Source organism: Fusarium verticillioides, chromosome 5 (genome assembly GCF_000149555.1).
Source record: "Fusarium verticillioides 7600 chromosome 5, whole genome shotgun sequence".
Lineage (NCBI taxonomy): Eukaryota > Fungi > Ascomycota > Sordariomycetes > Hypocreales > Nectriaceae > Fusarium > Fusarium verticillioides.
The window spans coordinates 1,579,824-1,601,068 of record NC_031679.1 but is presented as its reverse complement, the minus strand read 5'-3'; the positions used below and the strand labels follow the sequence as shown (position 1 = coordinate 1,601,068).

At 49.2% G+C, this 21,245-nt stretch overlaps 10 protein-coding genes across 11 annotated transcripts; 5 read left to right on the top strand and 5 right to left on the bottom strand.

Moving 5' to 3' along the window:
- Window positions 1-330: 330 nt before the first annotated feature.
- Window positions 331-1,097, top strand: FVEG_02874 (hypothetical protein; the record flags this gene model as incomplete). The annotated part of the gene is made up of 2 exons (XM_018890393.1): window positions 331-530; window positions 581-1,097. 2 exons carry the CDS (start codon window positions 331-333, stop codon window positions 1,038-1,040), a joined length of 660 nt encoding a protein of 219 aa, XP_018746692.1. The 3' UTR covers window positions 1,041-1,097.
- A 43-nt stretch (window positions 1,098-1,140) lies between these two features.
- FVEG_02875 (hypothetical protein) lies at window positions 1,141-2,683 on the bottom strand. Of its 2 annotated transcripts, XM_018890395.1 has the most exons (4): window positions 2,647-2,683; window positions 1,966-2,593; window positions 1,702-1,879; window positions 1,141-1,646 (listed from the first exon to the last, which is right to left on the bottom strand). In XM_018890395.1, exons 2-4 carry the CDS (start codon window positions 2,174-2,176, stop codon window positions 1,307-1,309), a joined length of 729 nt encoding a protein of 242 aa, XP_018746694.1. In that variant the 5' UTR covers window positions 2,177-2,593; window positions 2,647-2,683; the 3' UTR covers window positions 1,141-1,306. The 2 variants fall into 2 exon arrangements, with proteins under 2 accessions (XP_018746694.1, XP_018746693.1); XM_018890394.1 differs by having other exon boundaries at window positions 1,966-2,683.
- Window positions 2,684-3,108: 425 nt separating this feature from the next.
- FVEG_02876 (hypothetical protein) lies at window positions 3,109-4,548 on the bottom strand (the record flags this gene model as incomplete). Its single annotated transcript, XM_018890396.1, has 1 exon — window positions 3,109-4,548. The coding sequence occupies one exon, from the start codon at window positions 4,546-4,548 to the stop codon at window positions 3,109-3,111; it is 1,440 nt and encodes a 479-aa protein (XP_018746695.1).
- Window positions 4,549-5,304: 756 nt separating this feature from the next.
- On the bottom strand, window positions 5,305-6,070 carry FVEG_02877 (hypothetical protein; the record flags this gene model as incomplete). Its single annotated transcript, XM_018890397.1, has 3 exons — window positions 5,305-5,352; window positions 5,469-5,827; window positions 5,917-6,070. The coding sequence occupies 3 exons, from the start codon at window positions 6,068-6,070 to the stop codon at window positions 5,305-5,307; spliced, it is 561 nt and encodes a 186-aa protein (XP_018746696.1).
- Window positions 6,071-7,553: 1,483 nt separating this feature from the next.
- On the top strand, window positions 7,554-11,175 carry FVEG_02878 (hypothetical protein). Its single transcript, XM_018890398.1, has 2 exons — window positions 7,554-7,802; window positions 7,967-11,175. The coding sequence occupies exon 2, from the start codon at window positions 8,167-8,169 to the stop codon at window positions 10,060-10,062; it is 1,896 nt and encodes a 631-aa protein (XP_018746697.1). The 5' UTR covers window positions 7,554-7,802; window positions 7,967-8,166; the 3' UTR covers window positions 10,063-11,175.
- Window positions 11,176-12,600: 1,425 nt separating this feature from the next.
- FVEG_02879 (hypothetical protein) lies at window positions 12,601-14,665 on the top strand. The gene has a single exon (XM_018890399.1). The coding sequence runs from the start codon at window positions 12,605-12,607 to the stop codon at window positions 14,582-14,584; it is 1,980 nt and encodes a 659-aa protein (XP_018746698.1). The 5' UTR covers window positions 12,601-12,604; the 3' UTR covers window positions 14,585-14,665.
- A 111-nt stretch (window positions 14,666-14,776) lies between these two features.
- On the bottom strand, window positions 14,777-15,548 carry FVEG_02880 (hypothetical protein; the record flags this gene model as incomplete). Its single annotated transcript, XM_018890400.1, has 3 exons — window positions 14,777-15,386; window positions 15,450-15,470; window positions 15,529-15,548. The coding sequence occupies 3 exons, from the start codon at window positions 15,546-15,548 to the stop codon at window positions 14,777-14,779; spliced, it is 651 nt and encodes a 216-aa protein (XP_018746699.1).
- Window positions 15,549-15,825: 277 nt separating this feature from the next.
- FVEG_02881 (hypothetical protein) lies at window positions 15,826-17,124 on the bottom strand (the record flags this gene model as incomplete). The annotated part of the gene is made up of 1 exon (XM_018890401.1): window positions 15,826-17,124. The coding sequence occupies one exon, from the start codon at window positions 17,122-17,124 to the stop codon at window positions 15,856-15,858; it is 1,269 nt and encodes a 422-aa protein (XP_018746700.1). The 3' UTR covers window positions 15,826-15,855.
- Window positions 17,125-18,458: 1,334 nt separating this feature from the next.
- On the top strand, window positions 18,459-18,551 carry FVEG_15140 (hypothetical protein; the record flags this gene model as incomplete). The annotated part of the gene is made up of 1 exon (XM_018904248.1): window positions 18,459-18,551. The coding sequence occupies one exon, from the start codon at window positions 18,459-18,461 to the stop codon at window positions 18,549-18,551; it is 93 nt and encodes a 30-aa protein (XP_018746701.1).
- An 80-nt stretch (window positions 18,552-18,631) lies between these two features.
- On the top strand, window positions 18,632-20,521 carry FVEG_02882 (hypothetical protein). The gene is made up of 2 exons (XM_018890402.1): window positions 18,632-19,164; window positions 19,259-20,521. The coding sequence occupies exons 1-2, from the start codon at window positions 19,086-19,088 to the stop codon at window positions 20,086-20,088; spliced, it is 909 nt and encodes a 302-aa protein (XP_018746702.1). The 5' UTR covers window positions 18,632-19,085; the 3' UTR covers window positions 20,089-20,521.
- The last annotated feature ends 724 nt before the right edge of the window (window positions 20,522-21,245 follow it).

The following is a 21,245-nucleotide window of genomic DNA, read 5'->3' as shown; positions in this document are numbered from 1 at the left end:
GACGGATTTCGGCACACACGAGACCTGGAACAGGGCTTAGTGATGACGTCTCACGTAACGACTCTGCACAATGTTGGTTCCTAGTATTCTAGTATTGGCTCCATGAATCCATGACACGGGAACCCTCATACGCCCGAGTGACTATATATCTTGGCCTGCTTCTCTCGGTTTCTTGCCATTTATTTTCGTATTGTCTTACTCCGTACATCACTTCCAAACGGCAAGCGGATTCGTTTCCTCTTAATAACTGCATAATTTCCTGCAATCTTTGAGTAGCAGACGCTCAACACTACCACTATTTCCATACCGTACCATACCATAACCATCAAAATGGGTCTGGGACGATTCATTCACCATATTGGTGCCTTTTTCCTCTTGGCAGCAACAGTCATGCTCATTGTCGTGAGCATTACAGCCCCTGTTGTCAATGATATTGCCCTCCTCAAGGTCAACTTGAACGGCAACTCTGGAGGGGGAAATGGTGTGAATTTTGGAACTTTTGGGTATTGTGTCACAAGAAGCAGCGGGAGGTAAGTTCATACCACCACTGTGTCTGATTTCGTGGTCTAATAACCCGTAGCGATAGTTGTACAAGCGCTCGCATTGGCTACGACCCTTCCAATGCTGTCGCCGGCACCGACTTCTCCAAGGCTGGTTCGGACACTGCAAAGGCCCTAACATATGTCATGGTCCTGCATCCTATTGGTGCTGGGCTTTGCTTCATTGCCTTCCTTCTGGCTCTTGGTGCCGGCATCTTTGGCTCCCTCATGTCCACGCTTGTTTCACTCCTGGCCTTCTTGGTTACTATCATTGCCCTGGCTTGTGACTTCGCTGGATTTTCCATTGTCAGACGACGTATCAACCGAGACACCTCTGCCAGTGCTCGCTGGTCTGTTGGTATCTGGCTCGTCCTCGCCGCAGCTATTCTCTGTCTTATTGGCACTATCGCCGTCTTCGTTACCTGCTGTTCTGGTCGCCGTCGCCGCAACCGCGAGAACAAGAAGATGGCGACCTACAACTCTTCTCCCACCCGCTACTAATTAATCAATTTACGTTTCGGTAGCGTTTGTCATAATCAAATACTTGCCGTCAGCCAGAAGAGGGGGGTGTAATAGCAACATTTGGAATATAGCAATGGCCAGACATGGTTTTCCAAATACGAGATCATGAAGTGTAAATATCAATGGAGACGATACCAGCCTAGGATGTATCACGGCGACTTTTTTCTTGTCTTTATATTTATTTAGACCTAATATATATAACTATATACCATTCTGATCTTCCTCCAGTCGAGACAGTGCTACCACTAATCCAGAAGACGGGAAACATTGACACCATCCCACAACGGCAGGAGAAATGTCTCAAGTCGTGGACTCTGCAGTGCCAAATCATTGAACTGTCTCACAGCTAAAACGTTTTTCAATTGATCACCTTTGAGCTCGTCATCACCGAGCGCTTTGTCGTCCGCAACCAATCCTCGACGCAGCACATTGTCTGAGACGATGAGAGCGCCTGGCCGAAGGATTCTGTTCGAGTTACCAGGCTCCGACAACTCGAGCAGTTGCTTCAAGTATCCCGGATAACCAGTCTTGTCTGCATCAATGAAAACAAGATCATAGGGCTCGGTGGGGTTGAGTTTGGGCAGACTATTCGAGCATCAGTAATTTAGTGTGTAAAATGATACATATCTGAATAACTCACGACTCAGAAGCAGGGCCAACGATGATCTCAACATTATCGACTCCGTTGGCTGCGAAAGCCTTCTTGGATAATTCAGCGTACTCAGGCTCGAACTCTAGGCCAGTCACAAGTCCACTGGGTCCCACAGCGTCAGCCCATACGAGGGCAGAGAAGCCAACGTAGACACCGATTTCTAGAACTATTGGCTAGTGATCAGTATTGCTCTCCTGGCTGATGAGAAAAGCCTCAGGGAATCTTGTTCCATGTCAAGGTATCTTGACCTACCCCTTGTAGCACGAATAGATTTTGCAAGAAAAGTATTATATTGAGACTGGAAAACAGAGCTCATATAATAAGAATCCTCTCTGTTGGCAGAGATATCCGCATGGTAATCACTGATGTGCTTGGGTAACGGGGTCGAGTGTTGCTCTGCGTAGTCAGTGACTTTTTGGCCCAACTGCGGCGAGGTATAAAGAGGAATGCTGTTGTCTTTCATCTTGGCTTGATTGCGAGAAGAATGTTTCCTGGAGGCTTTGGATGTCGGAGGAAATAAATAAAGCCTGAAGGCGTTGTTTTATACCTTTGTCTTCGGTACTGTAGCTCGGAGATAAAACTGACCACGAAGGAGGGGGTTCTGCCAGATGGACAGAGTGCAGCAAGACCTCAGACTACAGCCAACAGGGAAATGAAGGCCAATGTAACAGGAGCATGACTTGACGGCTCAGCAGATTCTATTTAAGTCTGGGTAGATTATGGTATTTGGATGCCGTGTCTCCAATAGAGATTCTGTGTCATATTATATAAATCCTACCATCGATGAGATGGTCAAAATCGTGCTTTTCCTTAAGGGGAATGAATATGCCACAACTTAGGAGTCTAGGGGAGGAAATAAAACTCGAGACCTTAAGCCTAGCTGACAAAAAGATTTAGGTAACTTAGTAAAAATTTAGGATAAGTTTAGGATACCTTTTATGGAGTTTATTTTATCACCCTGGCCTTAGGTCTTGTGTTTTCTTGCTCCCTAAGGGGAGTACCTTATACCTACATAACCCCATCTCCAGCTTCCAGGAAATCCGATACTGCCCCGCATTGTTAGGTAAGGACATTGACGTCAGCTTGAAATGACAAAGCATTAGGTCGGCGGTATGCCTCTCGATCCGATGCTTACTCCGACTAAATTCCCGCCGGTAAACGGGCATTCAATGGGTGCGGTTCTCTTCATTATGTGAGAGAAGTGAACAAAAGGAGGGGACGATCAATTGAAAGCTACTAGCCATCTATAAATCCAAAGATAATCTCAAAGGCCCTATTCCAAGATCTTGCAGACATGACACCAATTTTTTCTAAACCCCATCTTGCCGCTTCCAACGTATCCCTTTCAGTGGTGCTTCGTTCAGCGCACTTTCATTGCAAAACTAAATCCGAAGCTCACAGAAGCATCATGCTGGTAACACCTGCAAAGACGGCGATGCCAACAGAGACGCGGTTGTAGGTGGCTCCGGACTTGGGCACTGTTACAGGAACTGAGGGAGCATTGCCGTGTTGGCCCTCTTCAGGCTTGGCTCGTTCGGGCTGAGCCGGCGCCGGCTGGACCTCAGGCTTCTGCTCGGGGTAATGAGGAGCCGGGGCCACTGGAGCTGGCTTCACTTCGTGGTGAGGAGCCGGAGCAGGGGCAGGCTTCACTTCGTGGTGAGGAGCCGGAGCCGGAGCTGGAGCTGGCTTCACTTCGTGGTGAGGAGCCGGAGCCGGAGCCTGATGGGGATGGCAACCCTCAGGCTTCGAACAGATGTCCTCCTTCTTGGGCTCGTCAACCTTGTGGTGCTGATGCTTGATCCTGTCACAGATGCTAGGCTGGCCATGGTGATGGACCCTGTCACAGATGTCCTCCTTGGGCTCCTCCTTTGGGTACTCATGCTTGGGCTTCTCCTTGGGGTACTCATTCTTGGGCTTCTCATCAGGGTACTTTTCTTTCTCTCCTTTCTCCTCTGCAGACTTCTTCTCCTCCTCGGGCTTCTTCTTAGATTCCTCGATGACGATGACCTTAGGGCCCTCTTTATGAGGCTGTTCAATCTGAGGAGCCACAGGTCGAGTAGCTTCAGGGGCCTTGGTCTCTTTAGCAACAATGATAGTCTTGTCTCCATGCGTGTATGTCTTTGCATGAGGATCCTTTTCCTTTTTCTCCTCTTCCTCCTCCTCTTCTTTGGCCTTGGTTTCTTTAGGGGCATACTTGGTGGTCTTCGCTGCCTGTTCAGCAACCTCCTCACCAGTGGCTCCAAGGGCCTTGCAGTGCCAGCAGCCAGGCTGTGCCCAGTTGCCGTGGCATTCCTTGCAAGGCTTGCGAATACACTTGTCGCCGACACATCCAGGACTGAGAGTAGGTGCGTGGGTAATGTAAGAGGTGTGGAAGTGGACCTTTGGTTTATGGATATAGTCGTATTTCTCTCCATCAAGCGTGTAGGGGCCCTTTTGGAGGTGGCCTGAGTGATGGTGATGATACCCAGTAGTTTTTGTGGCAGGATCGTAGGTAGGATCAGGGGAGTATGAGGAGTGGCTGTGGTGGTGATGGCGGTTTCCTCCAGCCTGTGCAGCCTTGAGCTCAAGCTCATCCTCTTTCTTCTGCAGCTTCTCCTCCAGCTTCTTGGCCGCTTGTTCAGCTTTCTCCCCCTCCTGCTTTAATTTTCCAGCCTCAAGTTGCCCCTTGCTGCCATCACTTTGACCCTCATTCACCTCCACCTTAAAGACAGGGGCGGCAGCGTTCTTGTGCTCATGCTTGGCAACATCAGCCTTGGACTCGCTCTGCCAGTCGAAACGGTTGGCCTGAGCGAGGCCGTTGACGAGGGCCATGAAGGCCAGAGCGTTGTATCTCATGCTTGATGTTGATGTAATGCAGTGTTTAGAAACAAAAAGTAGACGTAAAGGAGAGCGGAGAACTTCCCTTAGGGTGTGCCCTACTAACTAAGGAAGCAGGAGAACTCCAAGGAAGATGAAAGCAGCCGGGATCAGATCCTTGATTTATACTTGGTATGCTGTCAATGAACTTCCCATTGAAAGAGGGGAACTTGAGTTTTTTTTAACTTGACTGCAAATATGACTCCAGAATACGACAGGAGAAGCCAATTGCCTGGGTGACGGAACGCCATGTCGCCATGGCATCACCTCTAGGCTTGTGTCCTCGTACGATCAAGACTCCATGAGGCGGTAAGCACTCGTTTATGCTTGAGAACAGTCCAATGAGTTCTTATTTGTGAGTATTCCCAGTCAACATGGAGGGGCCGACCGGTATCTTGCCAGTGTAAGAGGCGGATCAATCGAAGGATAATAGATGAGGAGCGGACATCGAGTGGAACAAGGGATGGCAAACTGTTGAGAAATATGCCGATTCCAAATCCAATTGCTGTTTTGAAGCTACCGCTGAACGACCGAACACTCCGCCCACCAGCCGCGTCGCAAATACTGCTCGCTATCAACTTGCACAATCTCGACTTCTTCTTATTTTTCGCAATCCCCCAATTCTCTTTCTCGCCAAAGATAATCTTACCCTAACGCCCCTGATACTAATACAGCAAATCGGTCCCACGGTAGTTATTTTGCTTCTGCCTCTGTTTCTGCTCCCTATTCGGTCTCCTACTCCTCTGGTAGACCTGAGAACAGCCCAAATCGCATTCGGTGGCTCTGAGCTTATGTTAGCATATGGCGCCGATGAGAAAGTATGTTGTGTAAACAAAATGAAGAGAACATGTCATAGATGCAGATACGCAAACAGATAGAGGGGTGGCATAGCAACATACGAAGGGTAGCTTTGGGATGACGACTCCCAGGACAGCCAATAAGTTAATAGTAAAGTAAGTCAAGTCGTAATGCGTATAATGAGTGCTGACGAGAAACAGTGCAATCGGAACACCAAGAAGAAACTTCTTGGTAGGCGTGTACTGCGCGCCATTGTCAATTTGCTCCCACATGTTGAGGTTGTCAAAAGCGCCACTGTTGAAATCGAAGGGGACGCCACGAACATGGTGGAACATGATGTAGGAGCCAAACATGTATGACATGTTGACAAGCGTCCATGAAGTCTCCTGCGAAACACCGGGGATGGCGTCAAATATGATTTTGGCGCAGACGATCAGGACGAAATGAATGGTCCAGGCACCTAAGGGGCGCTACACGTTAGCATATGGCTCTCGGGGATTGTTGTGCAAGTGAAGATACAGATGCGCAGCAAAAATGGGCCAGGCATACCTTTAGCATTTGTCCAGTTGGCGTTAAGGTTAGGCAGGGAAGCTTGGTCGCTGATCTGCTCAAGAGTCTCGGGAGGCTCATGGTAAACTTGGAGGATACTGCTAGATCTCCTCCTTCGGGCTCCAGCTCCCCCTGTTGCGTTTCGTTCGGGCATGTTGAGATAGATGCTGCCTCGGCGCGGAGGCTTGTTCGCCGCGTCGTAGGAGACGGTGCGCTGGAGTAAGATTGGGGAAGACAGCTTGGCGGTATTGACAGGTCAATTTGCAGAAAGCGTAAGTCGAGTGGGAGGAGGGGAGAATCGGCGAAGAACAGCACGGGTGCACACACCCAGAGTTTGCGTCGTCGATAAAAGATGGGTCGGTTTGAGTTCAGAGATAAGTAACTGTAGATGCTCCCCCTAATGATGTCACGGCGAAGGCGTTCGGAGGCAAAATGGGAGGCCAATGTAAGGGCAAAAGAGAGCAGCCGTGTATGATTGATGCTGGAGATAATGAGAACGGATGTAGTCGGCCAAACACGATAATAGACCCAGGTAAGAAGATGTAACGCGCAGAATAGAATAAGGTAGTTGACAATACTGGTAGCAGACAGTAGAAAATAGTTGGATCAAGAGAATGGATATGGAAGGACTGGACGAGATGAGAGGGGCCGCCGAACCGGAATATTCAATGTCCCCCGTATGATGGCAGATGGTGGACAAGGTAGGAGGAGCCACTGTCATAAGATGGAAAGGAGCAATAGCCTATCAGCCAGCAAGAGAAAGGGACACGCAATGCAACCAGAACGAGGGACGGGGCTACTTCGCAGGGTCGGTCGGGTTAGGCGGAACAGTGGAGCCAATGCTGAAATTAGTGGTCGTAGTGGGTGAGCTTGCAGCAGTTAGTAGTTCACTGGAGCATGGTTAGTCCGGGGGTCTTTTTTCATTTAGGACCTCCAATAAACCGTTCGGACCTAGGAACCCGCGGGTTTTGTTCAGGGGATTTTTATGTCAATACAGTACGGCGTGTGATGACAGTCCTCCAGAACAGTCTAGGTGTCTTAATAAGAGCCACAGGACGTTAATAACTGGGATCAGGAGTGTTATTTTTTAAGTGATATAGGTTTGTACAGTTACCTCACTTGTGAGGTTTGCCAGGGCAATCACTTTTTTCTCTCGTGAACTGCAAAAACGATGCAACATAAGCGAGATCTGGCAAAGCCTCGTGGGTATCGGATTCACCAGCGAGATTGCATTGCAATACGTATATAGCATATGTCTCAATACCCGAGATGAGGAAAAATCGCTTTATCCGGGGCTGGCCTGTGGAATGATATGTCAATGTTGCAGAACGTGACGCTGGCGTGGACTATACTCTGACCAACTGATGGTCCTCGGCGCCATAGAACGACAACTATGGCCACGAAGCAGAGGGCAAGACAGCCGACAAAGACCCACGATATCTTGATCAGAGTGTGTGCATATTCGGAAATCGGCTGATATCGAACGTCTCTCAGAACATCCAGGCTTTCATGGCAATTCATCTAATAACCCAAGGCTAGCCATGGCGGAGTGGTTACCCTAGAGGCCTGGATAATCTTCGGGGTTTAAAAATAGCCACGGAACTTGAGGATGAGGCAGACCTTTCTCCTGTGGGCCTGCATTTCCTATTTGCTGGCTGCGGAATTTTCTCCCAACTGCGCTCTAACTTAACATAGAGCCGTCTTATCGATATCATCACAGCTTTCATTTTACATCTCCCCTGACACCATCAAATAAACTCTTCGCACCTTGCCTTTGCGAACCTTGAAGTATCATCACGATACTATCACAAGTTGCAGAAGCCGTGCACAAACGATTTTTATTGCTGGAGTTTTTTCGGAAGTGATTTTTCACTCGCGACGCTCAGGTACGTTCATAGTTACATTCGTTGAAACCTCTAGCTTTCAGCAAGCCAAATGGGAGGTTGTGCATGATCAATCATCGCGCCACCCTATGGCTCGAGTATTTTCGGATGTATTCGCGCTCCCTGTGTTCATCGATGAGCAGTGTTGATTAAGTTTCTTTAACCAGGATAGTCACGAACAATTCGATGAAGCCAAGTGGCCCTCAGAAATTTGCTTGAGGTTGAGTTTCACGTGAAGTCGGATGCGCCAAGGTCTGAAACACACAGATTCAGATTCGATACTGCGTTCAAGCTGGCACGTCTCTCAGCTTCGATAAGGACTGCCGGTACCGCATAAGTGTCGCGCTGAATTTTGTTGCGCATCGGTATGGCAGTTGAAGAATTCGACCCAGGCGAGGTCATTTACTTATCCAGTGGAGACGAAGCAGCGGCAGCTGCTAGAAAAAGGCCTCTTGAGGATGATTCAACACCTGAGCCTAAGCGCTTGAGGAGTCATGCGCGTGCGGCCAAAGTCCCTAGAATCGAGGAGCAATCTGCAAAAGGACGGAAGCCCATAGAGGAGTCGACAGTCGTTGGCAAGTCCTCAGCACAGTCATTCACATCAGGTGACTCCGCACCCGAAGATTCTGGCGAAATCTCCGACTACAAGCAAGGTAGTGCCAGCTTCAAAATACCCAACCTCGTGGATAAGAAAGGCGGCTCCTGGCTTAAAAGGTTTAAGGACTGGGTCAAGGCATTCCATGCCCAAAATCCGGGAAAATGTGATGCCATTACCTCATCATTAGCTTACTCTGCTTATGGCTACTATATTGACCACCACGCTGGCTTGAAGCCCAAGAAGAGAAAGAACGCAAAGCAAGTTGCAAAGGAGCTTGAAAGCACCGGCGAACTTCAAGCTCTTATTGGAAATCTCCATTCTTTGGGCCGCTGTGGGCCTAATCAGCCAACTCTCCACAGCTGGGTGACAAGGCAACCCCGACAGGAACCCGACAAGAAAAGTAAAAACCCACGCGCTTCTAGCATAAGCGAGGGAGAAATTGACGAAAGGGACGAAGATGGCTCCGAAAGTGAAGCTGAGTACGAACCAACCTTAAACAAGAGTGAGAGGACTGGGGAAGACGGCGGAGAAGAGTACGCATCAGGCATGAAGATATCTGCAAATGGCAACTCAATCTCCAAAGTTTCAGACTCCGAGAGCTTACCACCGATTAACACTCACCGGAATGTTCCCACCGGTGATAATGCATTAGAACAACAGCGCAGATATTTCCCGTCGGCCATGGATCCTGCCGAGATGTGTCTTCTCTGTGGGCTGAATACACATCTGGCACCGAGCTGCCCATCACTTATCTGCTCTTCATGTGGAAGTTTGGAACACTCAAGAATCTGTTGCCCTGGAAAGGAGCGATGCAAGAAATGCCGCCAACTTGGCCACCAAGCAGGCCAATGCATTGAGAAACTGGCTCTGACCAAGGAAGAAGGTCTTGCATGCGTCTTTTGCAGCTCAATGGATCACCTTGAGGAGCAGTGTACACAGGTGTGGCGATCGTTTTGCCCGGATGTAGCTACAGTCAGAAAGGTTGCGTTTATTCCTGCATCGTGCGCTGTGTGCGGTAGTGATAGGCACTTTTCTTCGGACTGCAATGCGCACCGCAATGCCGTCTCTAACCCTACATGGTCTGTGAAGAACCGCGATCAATATATTGACCCGGATTGTGGCTCAGTACCGATCGAAGGGGAAGCGGGAAGGCAGCAGAATGCCAGGGCCACAAGAGCACCCGACCTCAAGATTCGCGGCCACGCTGCGCGGACGACCAACATTCATTACTCCGAGAGCGACGACTCCGAAGCAGAGTTTCTAGGCCACAAACGCGTTCAGAAGCCAGCGATCGGCCAAATTCGAATGGCTAGTAACATCCAGATGCCAAACATGCAAAATGGAGGGTCGAGACGAAACAACGGACATAATGGCATGCCGGTCCAACCCCCTCTCCCTCCTGGACCGCCTCCCGGACTCCCGCCCATGCGAGGTTCTTTTGGACACCCGCCTCCACCGGGTGCTCCGCCTGGACAATTTTCATCGTTACCCAGGAAGCCTCCTATCCAAGACTATAGGAACGCCCCCCCGCCATCTCACCACGGTTCCCAGGGACCCGGAAGGTCGCATGCTAGCAATGGGCCTCAAGGATCCAAGCCTAGAGGAGGTGGACGTGGAGGTCGTGGCGGTCGTGGACGGGGCAGGGGCAGAGCGAGGGGCAGGTGACTGCTTCTGGGTTGAACGAAGCACCAACACATATGCATTGCTTGGAATTGAACTAGAGATGATGGGGAGTTGTGATGCCCTTGGAGCAGGGTATCCTACGAAATGGTTGGTGCACAAAAGCCGAGCTGTGCGCCCACAGGGGGGACTTGTCCAGACTTGGCGAACGGGCTTTTCGAATATGATGCCCGCCAGCCTGTGCCTCATTAGTAGCACCTGGTGGTAACTACTCATATGGCAGTTTCTCCTTGAAACAAAATGGTAAACGACGAGACCGAAACAACTGTGAACCACGAATACCAATAGTTTTTAAGCTATGATTAAACATATGGAACGAAAGAGGGCTCGGATATGCCAACAAGCTCAGATGGCAACGCGAGTCGAAAATATCTGATTCACAGGCTTGATCACACAGTTTCTTGTCAATGCATTTATGGACAAGGGTCATGCATTAGTAGGGCCCGCTACTGGCTGTAATTTGTAGACACCACAAATCGGTTTTAAACAAGAGGTTATGCGCCTGAGTGGATAAATCACTTCTTCTCCTCTAAGGGCCAGGAAGTGTCTGAGATAATATCCAACTGACTGTCTTACCAAAGACCGCCGAAAGTGAAGCTGCATCTCCAGATAGTTAGTCAGGGATAGCACCCAATTAAATGATGTCCTCTCAGGGAAAAGACGGTCGGCTGTCTGTGTGACAAGAGCTCGCAACAATGCAGCATCACATTCGCGAAGCATATGATATCACTCACAGTGCCCCGAGTGGAGGCAGCGACCTATTGCCACGAGTCTGGACGCGACAGGACTGTGTCATTTACTACATAGTCTCGTGTTGAGATGGAGTCATCTCGAGGACCCGTTCAAGGTTCATACAGGGCTGTGCCGAGGAATTGGTGGGGAGAGAGCAAGAAGCTTAATGGAGATGCATGTTTTAGGGTTGGGGCTTTCTCGACCTTTGCTTTCAATGGATCTTTTTGAGAGCAAGGTTGTACCAAGAAGGATGTGATAGGCTGGGATGTATGGTAACGAATAGATGACATGCTAGCAGAATAATGTGGTATATGCATTTTAGGTGTGTTGCGCAGTTAAGTCTCCCTGTGTCGGTTAGGTCGAGGGAATCCTGCATGATTCGTCCTTGGATGAGTTTAGGGCAGACATGCGAGTTTCGGCGATGAATAGTTGATATCCTGTAATGGCACGATTCATACTCAAATGCTACCTAGATTGAGCGATGTTAGACTCTGACAGTTTCCAGACTGAGATCTTGCAGTTCAGGAACCCGCAGAACAGCGCAGAACCTGACTCCCACGTCCCGGCCCGCTTTGGTTGAGAGTCAAGATACTAACATAACCATAACCTGCTGCTGCCGATGACTTACATCGCGATGGAAGGAAGTTGAGTGTTGTCAGAATAGCCAATCATGGCGCGACAGACATGGTTGAAACAACGCGACTACCGCGTTCATGGACACGCAATTGATTGGTTGAAAGATATATGCATGTTTCCAAGGCGTGGCAGGCGGGACGGGAGGGACCATATCCACAGTCCAGAAGCGCTATCGATAAACACCCGAGGCATGGGATGCACCTCCAAGATACATGCATACGGAGTACTTGCGTTCAAAATGTAGGAGGCCTGAGCTAAAGGATTAACCGAGCATTAAAGGAGTGGAAGGGTGTAGGAGTGGACCTGATAGACGTGGCGAGATTCAAAATAGGAAGCATCTGCATTGAAAGAGTTTGCAGCTGGTCTCGCGAGTGGTTGTTGATGCAGAGGCCAGCAAAGTACTCTCCAAGTAGGATGCCATCGTGCCCCGCGGCAGATCTGCAGCAACAAGGGTAGAGGCAGAACAAACCACCGTGAGCCAACCAATCATGAAGCGATCGCAACGCGTTGTCGGTCAGTCATACAACGTCCAGTCCAACGCGCACAAGTATGGACACCTCGATCTAGACACGACCAGGGTGATTTGAGTTCTGAGTCACCGACAGCCAGTCGTCGCTGGCAGAGGGTGACCATCTCGCGATAGGACCAATGCAAGAACCTGCAGCCGGCAGAGACGCTAGAGCAAGAGAATGGAGTTGGAGAAAGGGGAATTTCCATTTTTCTCTTTTTCCTTTGAAGCTAAAAGAGAACGAGGCTGATCTCAGGGACCGTAGCGAGACAGACAGAGAGGGAGATACAGATATATCTCGACCGCCCGGACCCGGCGCTCATGGCCTGACCCGATCCTTTCGTCTTTTTGATTCACTAACAGAACTGCCTGGTATTATTCTATAAATTGTTGACTTATTAGACCACTAACATTGTCTACTATCCTCATCTACCTAACCTACTTGCTCTTTGCTCTATTGACTGTTGTTGTTTGAATAACACCCATCTCAACTTACAACAAAGACTCAACCTCGTCTTGGATTAGAATATTGATATCACACCGTTTTGCATCATCATAAACATTGTTACGCCGGCACTTGACAGCAACCGCAGTTATCAGGTATCAGAGACGAATCTACGAGGCTAAAGTCCTCCGCGACATGCGATTACAATGGCGTCCTCAACAGAACAACTATTTCTCGCCATCTTGAGAAGTGACCACATCAAGGACTCTCTTCTTCCTCACCTCTCATCCAATGATCTCTGCAACATCCGTCAATCTTCGTCGGCTTGCTGCAACCTCCTTACCAAGCGTATCTTCACCCGCCTACACATCTCCTTCTCAGCCTCGACATTTACCAAGTCAGCTCGAGTGTCTGCTCTCGCTCGTATCGGTCATCATATTGAGCATCTTACCTTCTACTTCCCCCATTCTGAGGCCACTTTCCTTCCTCCACTCATCCATCCAGTTTCTGGTAACGAGATATGCTTCCTATACACTCCTCACACAAGCATGGGCTCTGTCCTCTCTCGGCCCAAGTACGCCAACGCTGAGCTTGGTGACATCCTTACCCAGCAATACCCTCCTCTCTTCCATGCCGCCACCAATGTCCCTAGCTTTATCAACGCCATGCGCAGTCTTACCAACATGCGCCATCTGACTATCAGATGTCCTGGCCAGGATCCTAGAGAGCGATATCGCCGTGACATTGTCGACTATGCTCTCATCAGCTTGCGTATCTCCCTTGAGCGTGCTCCTCTGGAGAAGCTTCGCAAGCTGTCCCTTTCTCAGCTGCACCCTGCGGCTTTCAACTACCTTCGTCACGTCAACGGCTTTGGAACAGTCCCGTCAGCCGGAAGACGCTGGCGCCAGATCAACAAGCTCTCCATCTCGGTAGATGCTTGGGACTTTTATGGAACATCGCCAGGTCGTGACCATTTGAAGATCTTGGACGAATACGTCCGCACATTTGCCCCCAATCTAGAGAAGTTCGCCTTCACATGGCTTGGCCGCAAAGGGCCTTGCCCAGTTGCTCTAGCTTCTGACCCCCTCTTCTCACCGCCCCGTGCCTCTAAGAAACTTTTCCACGAGGTTACATCTCCTATGTCTCCCTTACCTGAGACTCCTGGAAAGGGGGCTATCCACTTCCCGAAACTGCGATACCTTCAAGTTCGCAATGCTGTTATGAATGCCCCTCAGCTCAGCAACTTGATCAACTCACACCGCCCAACAGTCAAAGAATTCGACTTTGAGAGTGTCGTTCTGGCTGATAATGGTAACTGGGACGATGTCCTTGCGCCCATCGACACCGATGATTCCTGGTCTCGAAGCAACAGCATAGCCGCCCAATCAGAATACAGTCTTGTCACGAGCCCCAGCTCAGAGCATCTTCCAAGCCCAAGTGCTGCTGTAACTGCCGCTAGTCGTGAGCTTTTCGACATGGACCTCGGTGGCTTCCCTTTCGGCGACATTGAAAACGAAGTCGTTGATGACCCTACTGAAGAGATCACTGCCAGTGAACTGTTTTCTGCCCCTGCATATGAATCAGATGCTGGATTCAGCACAAAACTTAGAAAGAAACGCTCTCGTCGCCGCAGACGCAAGCATCGCAGCAGTGTTGAGGATGCCCCTGAAACACCGTCTCCTTCACCCAAGTCCTCTCAACACTCCCTATCACGCCGCCACAAAACCTCTCGTCCTCGACTCCAACCTTTTCTGGAGGAACAAATCCTCCGCCCCTCAACTCCTGTCCCCAACATCACCGCCCCCATCTTGATCAGTGATCCCCAGCCTGTGCTGCTACAACCCACAACCTATGACCCAACCGCAAGGAGGAATGCCAGTCGAGATCCGGATGAAGGCATTTCTACCGTGCAGCGCAATATAGAGCAGGAAGAAGCCCACCGTCTTCTGGCTGAAGATGCTGTCGCGAGAGTGAGCGCCTTGCAAAAGGCCAAGGCCGCTGTCCTGTCCAAGCTGAGCCGCGAATTCTGCCATAGCAAGAAACCCCGCGTCGGTGAAGCTAACGCATGTCGCTTTCTGGCAGGCCGGGATATTGGTACGGCATTTGGCCCCAGCATGGTCATGGAGGATCGAAGAGCACTGGAGAGTCGGAGCGTATTAGTACCCCTGATGTTCAGTCGCTCATGAACTGAACACAGTACGAGAAACATGAATGAAATGATGGCGGGCTCCGAGAAATAGTGGGAACACTCTTGTAATAACGATACCATGTCCTTCGTTTCTTGATGTATTTACTATCAGTATTCTTTACACTGACAACGAATATTATGCTTTGTTATGACCAATGCCTTCGTTACCTCTCATCATGTGCTTGCTTAATTATGAACTTTCCTTCCTTATTGTCTCCATTGCCTTAATATACTCCGAGACTTCTTTCAGGCCCGTGAGCGTCAAGTCTCTCCTTCGACCTTCAATGACTACAGTCGGCACGGCGTCGATGTCCATACCTGTACTTCTGATCTTTTCTTTGGTATCCCTTTCACCCCTGGACTTGTCTTCCACCAAGCTCTTTGCCATTTTCTCATCTATACCAGCCTCAACACATGCCTCAATCAACATATCGTCAGCACCGGGATGTCGGCCTTCCGCAAAATACAATCTAAACACCGCGTCCACGAGCTTGTTCGCTACTTCAGCTCCCTTGGACTCCTGAGCTTGTTGAATAACCCGATGTCCAGGAAATGAGTTACCAGTTGGTCCCGTAAAAGCTATGGGAAGTTTCAGTGGTTGAGCAAGTGAGAGCATATACTCTTGGAAGATTTTCTGGGCCTCTTGATTGTCATTATGCTTCTTATGTAGGGCATATGCAGCTCGGTCTGGGATGGTTTCAGGCCGGTCTGGACTAGGCTGATAAGATGCGAAATGAAGCTTGAAGGAGATGGACGATGAAGAATTCGAGGAGCGGAACTGAGACAAAGCCTCATCAAGTCTGTAGTCGAAGCGTCAGACGGTCATTAAAGTCAAGGTGAGCCAATAAAGATGAAGATGCTACCTCTTCTTTCCAAGATATGTCCTGAGATGTATTAGCCATGACTCTGCTTCTCTTCAACAAGCTAGGTAAGGCATCATACCAAGGACAAATCGTGTCCATGACGAAAGTGATTTGAGACTGGTACATAATGAGATACGATAGGAGACGAATAGTTATTGCATCTCTTGTATATGGCACCCATTAAATGACCGAGATCCACGTTGGAATATAAATGCGGGGTAATTGCACCAAGCCTCCGGATCTATAACGGAACGGAACGACTAAACCGAAAGAGTCTTCATGCGTAAGGATAATCTCATGGTAGTGGAGGTCTCACTTACGATGTATACATCTTTTCACATTGGATATAAGGAACCATTGGAACTAGAAAAGGGTATCTCGGAACATGGAATGTGTATCGCTGTACTTAGTCAAACGTCATCTTGGTACCCGTATGCTTCACAACCGCGCCCGTCAGTCTCGCAACAGATATATCCTCAGCCTCCTTGAGCGGCTTCGCAGCCCCCCCACGAGTATCATGACTCTCCCGCACTGCGCCATTCGTTTGATCATACTTGCGCGGCGGAGGTCGACCTCGTGGGTTACTGTCCTTGTCGGGAAGCGCCTTACGATCCTTGCCGAACCGCTTCTTGTACCGTACTTGATCATCCTCGGCCAACTCCACCTTGAGCTCGCGACCCAGCATTCGGTTTACCCACCACTTGCGTGTCTTGAACTGCTTCTGCTGCGACTTGTTCTTCTCTTCATCGTCCTTGAAATCGTCCTCTGTGTCGACTGCCTCTTTAATTTTGACAAAACCTTTGACCGCCCATGCAGCAGCAGTGGGGTCCTGGAACTTGACCCAACCAAAGCCCTTGCACTTCCCAGTATCCTCGAAGGTCGCAACCTTGGCCCATTCGATCTCGCCGCACTTCTCAAAGTTTCTGTATAGATCGTCCTCAGTTGTTTTGAAGCTCATATTGCCCACAAAAATCTTGCGACTGGCATTAGCATCTTGCTTTTGCTCCTTGCTGGTCTTTCCCTCATTGGCATCCTCTTCTGTGGACTCAGCCTCCTTTTTGGGCCGACCCTCAAACGATGTCGCATCCTTGATGAGAAGTTTTCGACCACCAAGGTCACTCTCGGTCAGAGAGATAGCGGAGACTTTGGGACCGATTTCTGTAAAATCGACGTAGGCAAACCCCTTGTTTGCTGGTTTGACATTCTTATCCCGGCCAGGTTCCTTGTTGGTTGGTAGCTTGACCCGAGTGATCATCTCTTCAGTGATGACGCCTCCGGAGTTATCGACGAGCCACTTGCGAAGTTCTGTAGCCGTGACATGAAATGGCATGTTGCCGATCCAGACACTGTGCTCTGACCGAGCGGCTTTCTTATCCTTGCCATCTTTATCGCCCCTTTTCTCGTCATCGCTATCCTGTTTCGAGGGCAATGACTTTCCCTTTTTGAGGGCACGCTTTGCACGCTTAGACGGGGGCTCGGGTGCGTCTACGTCGACTTCGATTTCTTCGAGTTCGATCTTGCGCTTGGAAGAAGATACAGCGGCTTCAGACTCTGCCATCTCAGCAACTTCTGTCGATTCGACCTTCTCAATTTCGATAGTCTTCCCGGAGCTCTCGGTCTTCAATTCCGACTTGGAAGCTTTGGGCTTCTTCTGTTTCTTTTCCTTTGTCGCCATTGTGGTGATGATGGTTGATAGACGAGTCTAAGGATAAAGTCGCCAGAAATTTTCTGCCTGTTCTAATGCGATAAGAGATAAGAAACTCGGAGATGTGGGCCCGCCGCCGGACCCTTGAAAATCTGATTGCTCCGATAGTGGGCCTGCCAAGTACCGATTATGCGTTGTCCATTGTCCATTGTCCGCCGCATTGAAGCCCCTGGAATTATGGAGAAGCCTACAGATTGTTCAACAAGGAGAAAGACTTTATTAGTGAGATTTTGCTGAGTACTGGCTACATAAGGGTATTAACTTCTCAGCGTTATGTCAACCCCAAGCACCGTACGGTAAGCTCAATCAACCTCTGAAAAAGAGATGAGAAGGACATACAATGGCAGCTATTGAACTCTGCTAAAATGTGATACTGGCAGTGAGATGAATAGTAGCCTTGCTGGGGGTTGTCAGTTTCTGGGTATCGATGCTTGTGGATAGGCGCAGTGACGTTTGGTGCTACAAAGACAGCGAATCTTACGGGCTGATGCCATTACAGAGGATCTATAGTTTGCTAACTTGCCTGGAGATAAGAACTTAGAGGGGGAAGCCATTGAGGCTGCTGTTAGATACGATTTTGCTATTAAGTCGTATCTTGGAAAGCGAGACGAACAAACTGGTATTCATCAAATATCTCACCGCTTGACGGCACTAGTCATTCAATATACCTAGGTAGGTAGTAACAGGGGTTTCGCTGTCTCAGAAACATCCCAAACACCCAATGGCAGAAGTTATCAAGCAAAGTTGTCAGTGAATCATCCATGGAACCGAGCTTACCATAGCCCTGTATAGTTACCAGTACCTTAGGGACTATGCCAGCCCTGACTTTCATCCCTAATTGTTATCACGTATCTGCGGCCCAACCATAAGCTATCACCCGACCAGCATGCCAGTCTATCGACATTGCTGATAAGAAGGTGATTAATCAGAATGTTCACACCTGTACATAGTAACTTGTTGTTCCGGGGCCTGAGAGCTACTGGCCCGACGTACATCGCCGAGGCCGTACCAGGTGGCGGCCGAATTTGGGAAAGGACCCGTTCCGGCCCCGTCAAGACGGCCCGGGCTTAGTTAATCTTAACTTTGCCGTGGTAACTATTGATTGGTGGGTATGCCATAAAGAGCCCCGGCGGATTCCTAATCCTATACCGCTTCTGACATATAAAATACTTGAAATGACGCTTGAAGAAAATTTGCAAGAGTCATGACATAGAATTGTAGACCCGGCCAGCGGGGTGAAGGAAAATTGAAACCAACCAACAGCCACTTGAGCCCAAAATGGTGCTAAATTAATACTGGAGACCATGAAGATGCCCCTCAACCGGTCCCTGTTCACGTGTGGCTACCAGGCCTGGGCGGCTTGCGACGGGGGCCTCAGGTGTGGCCAGAGCGAATGAGATGCCTCGTGACCCCCCTTCGACCTAGGCCCAGGTAAAATTCACTAGCCCCAGACAACGGACCAAAAACACTGGAACCTTGGAACTCTCCCTCATTCAAAGCCTGACCAACCCCAACTTCACCAGTCCCGTCCACCTCTTCATCCTCCTCCACCTTTTTAAAACCCTCTTCTACGCCATTCACCCTCCGCCACGATTCCTCTATTTCATTCGATATATCGTATTGCTCGGAATAGCAATTCTGCCAAGCAAACGCTTCCATCATATTCACAGTGCTTAACGCTGACTCCCGACACATTTGTATTCACGCAACCGGCGATAGAATTTGGAACTTCGTTTCTTGACGTCCAGCACTACGAGACCACCGCTGGTGTCTTAACGGCCAACACACAAACCATCTTTGTCGGCAAACACATTCGTCACCGACTCTGGCTTATCCAACTTGCACTGTCTCTGAGTGATTTATTCATTCATTGATTGTTGAACAAGGATCGTCCCCGAGTCCCATCGGATACTTTTGGAACTTGCGACAACATGAACGTTCTGCTCTCGCCTCAGCCCCCTGTCTTCCCTCATCAACACGAAAACCCTCGTCTCTCCCCACAGCGATCCCGTAAGTGCTATCGTGCCTCGATCATTCCCATTCGAGATGCGGATGACTCGCTCAACTCTTCCACCAAACTGCTCTTTGCCACTAACACATTCAGTGCCCCCCTTTCACAGTATGACCTCTCGAAAGCGAAAAGCTGACGAGGATGGTGATGAAACCATGTCACCCAGGAGTTCCCCTACTATCTCTACTCGGCCTCTAGCTCGACCATCGAAAAAAGTTCGATCCAACGAAGTCATCGGTCGACCTCTTGCACTTCCGCGACTTCTCGAGACTCTCGATACGTCTCAGCTCAGAACCGTTCTTGAGCGCATATGCGAAACTCATCCCGATATTGGTCATGAGGTTGTCTCACAAGCTCCTCGACCTTCAGTTACGTCTGCCTTGCAAGTTTTGCAAGGCTACGAGGCGAAGTTGAAGGATGCTATTCCATACGGCGAGACCAGCCCGGAATACACCTACTATCGGATCAAAGAGCCACTGGTTGCTTTGATTGACGCACTATCAGACTTCACCCCTCAATTTCTCCCACCAAATGAAACCCAGCCTACCAAATCACTTGAGTTCTTGGACGAGGCCACAAACATTATTCATAGACTTCCCAATTGGGAGCCGCAGACATACCGACACCATAAAGAAACTGCATATGAAGAAATATCGAAGGCATGGGCACTTGTTATCAACGAGGCTGGCAAGAGGGCCGGAGGTCTCAACCTACATACTGGAGGATGGGATCAAATTTTGTCTCGACACAATGAACAATCCGGTGATCGCCTTGCCTCAGCAATCAACACTATGTCCACCAGCGTTGGATGGATAGGCGCCAACGCAAACCCAGGAGCTGGAGGGCCTTCTGACCCTAATTCTATTCTCAACCAGCTCATGTCTGGTACCTATGGAGCTCCCGTTAGAGTCGGGCCCTGGTAGGGATAGTTGTGACCTGGAGCTCTCCAAGATAATGATTGCATATCGCGGCGCACCGGACCAGTCATCTTCGCACATATTACGACCAAATCATCACGACGACTTTCATTTGGCAGCATTGGCGGCATAGACTTGAGGCACCCATTTCTTTGTTTCACGGCAGGGTGGTTGGCGTTTTGCGTGTGTTTTTTTATATCCCTTTCCTTCACTTATGAACCAGTAGGGATAATTGTTATACGGATTGGTTGATTTCCCAAGCAACCCCAACAGCGCAGACAGACTGCGTGTGCCTGTATGTAGAAATTTGATATATCTTGTTTGTTATCTTGATAGTCTTTGCAGAAGGCTCGCAGACAGTTCTCCACGAACCTCTGAATTGTTCCTTGTGACGACCGACACTGTATATGTGTCGATGAAACCTGGTAACATACCTGGATGTAACCTTTTTCTACCAGCCAGATATGTCACCCTAACCAGGACCTATCGTCGAATGAATAGTATCTTTCAGACCCGGCTCTATCCCGTCTATATCACTAAGCGGAAAGGGAAAGACTGGCAGCCGCAACTACGTGACCTAAATGCATTGAATGAACGTTTATCGGATAAAAAAGTTGAAACTTTGTTATCCTCAAGTAGAAACATATAGCTAAAAGGTTCAAGACGAACGCGACGTGATATGAACTCAATAGGTAAGCCCTCATGGGCATGCATGTTCCAATTGCGTCTTGAGCTTCGTGCACTTATAACTCTCCTCTTTTAAGAAATGACATTCCTCTTTGGGATGTTCTCCCCGTCATCGAGATCCTTTTCTTCAGCCTGAAGCTGATGACCTTGGTATAAAATCTAACTTACTAAGTGACACATGCCTCAGGGAGCAAGAATTCTTCTGGACTGAACTGAAGATGCCAAAATGATTAGCCATCTAATTCAAAAGCCGCTGATTACATACCGGATTTTCTTCTATCTACACGAAATTTACTGTAATCCTTTTGTCGTAATGTAGGATAGAGGCCTTGAGTTCTCTCGCCTCCCAAAGACGAGGCATTGAATCCGTGATGGAGGTACGGAGGTCTACTACCTACCTTATGTAGGAACAGAGTTGTCCAAGTCATTCGATTTGAATACCTTAGGTTGGTAGGTAGATTCAGAGATATGAGGGG

Bases quoted from the DNA above. Each gene is read 5' to 3' on its own strand.
- FVEG_02875 (XM_018890394.1), bottom strand. From the start codon at position 2,176: ATGAAAGACAACAGCATTCCTCTTTATACCTCGCCGCAGTTGGGCCAA. The intron at 1,880-1,965 runs GTAGGTCAAGAT...ACTAGCCAATAG, and splicing joins ATCTATTCGTGCTACAAGGG to TTCTAGAAATCGGTGTCTAC. The intron at 1,647-1,701 runs GTGAGTTATTCA...ATGCTCGAATAG, and splicing joins GTTGGCCCTGCTTCTGAGTC to TCTGCCCAAACTCAACCCCA.
- FVEG_02878 (XM_018890398.1), top strand. From the start codon at position 8,167: ATGGCAGTTGAAGAATTCGACCCAGGCGAGGTCATTTACTTATCCAGT.
- FVEG_02879 (XM_018890399.1), top strand. From the start codon at position 12,605: ATGGCGTCCTCAACAGAACAACTATTTCTCGCCATCTTGAGAAGTGAC.
- FVEG_02882 (XM_018890402.1), top strand. From the start codon at position 19,086: ATGAACGTTCTGCTCTCGCCTCAGCCCCCTGTCTTCCCTCATCAACAC. The intron at 19,165-19,258 runs GTAAGTGCTATC...TAACACATTCAG, and splicing joins TCTCTCCCCACAGCGATCCC to TGCCCCCCTTTCACAGTATG.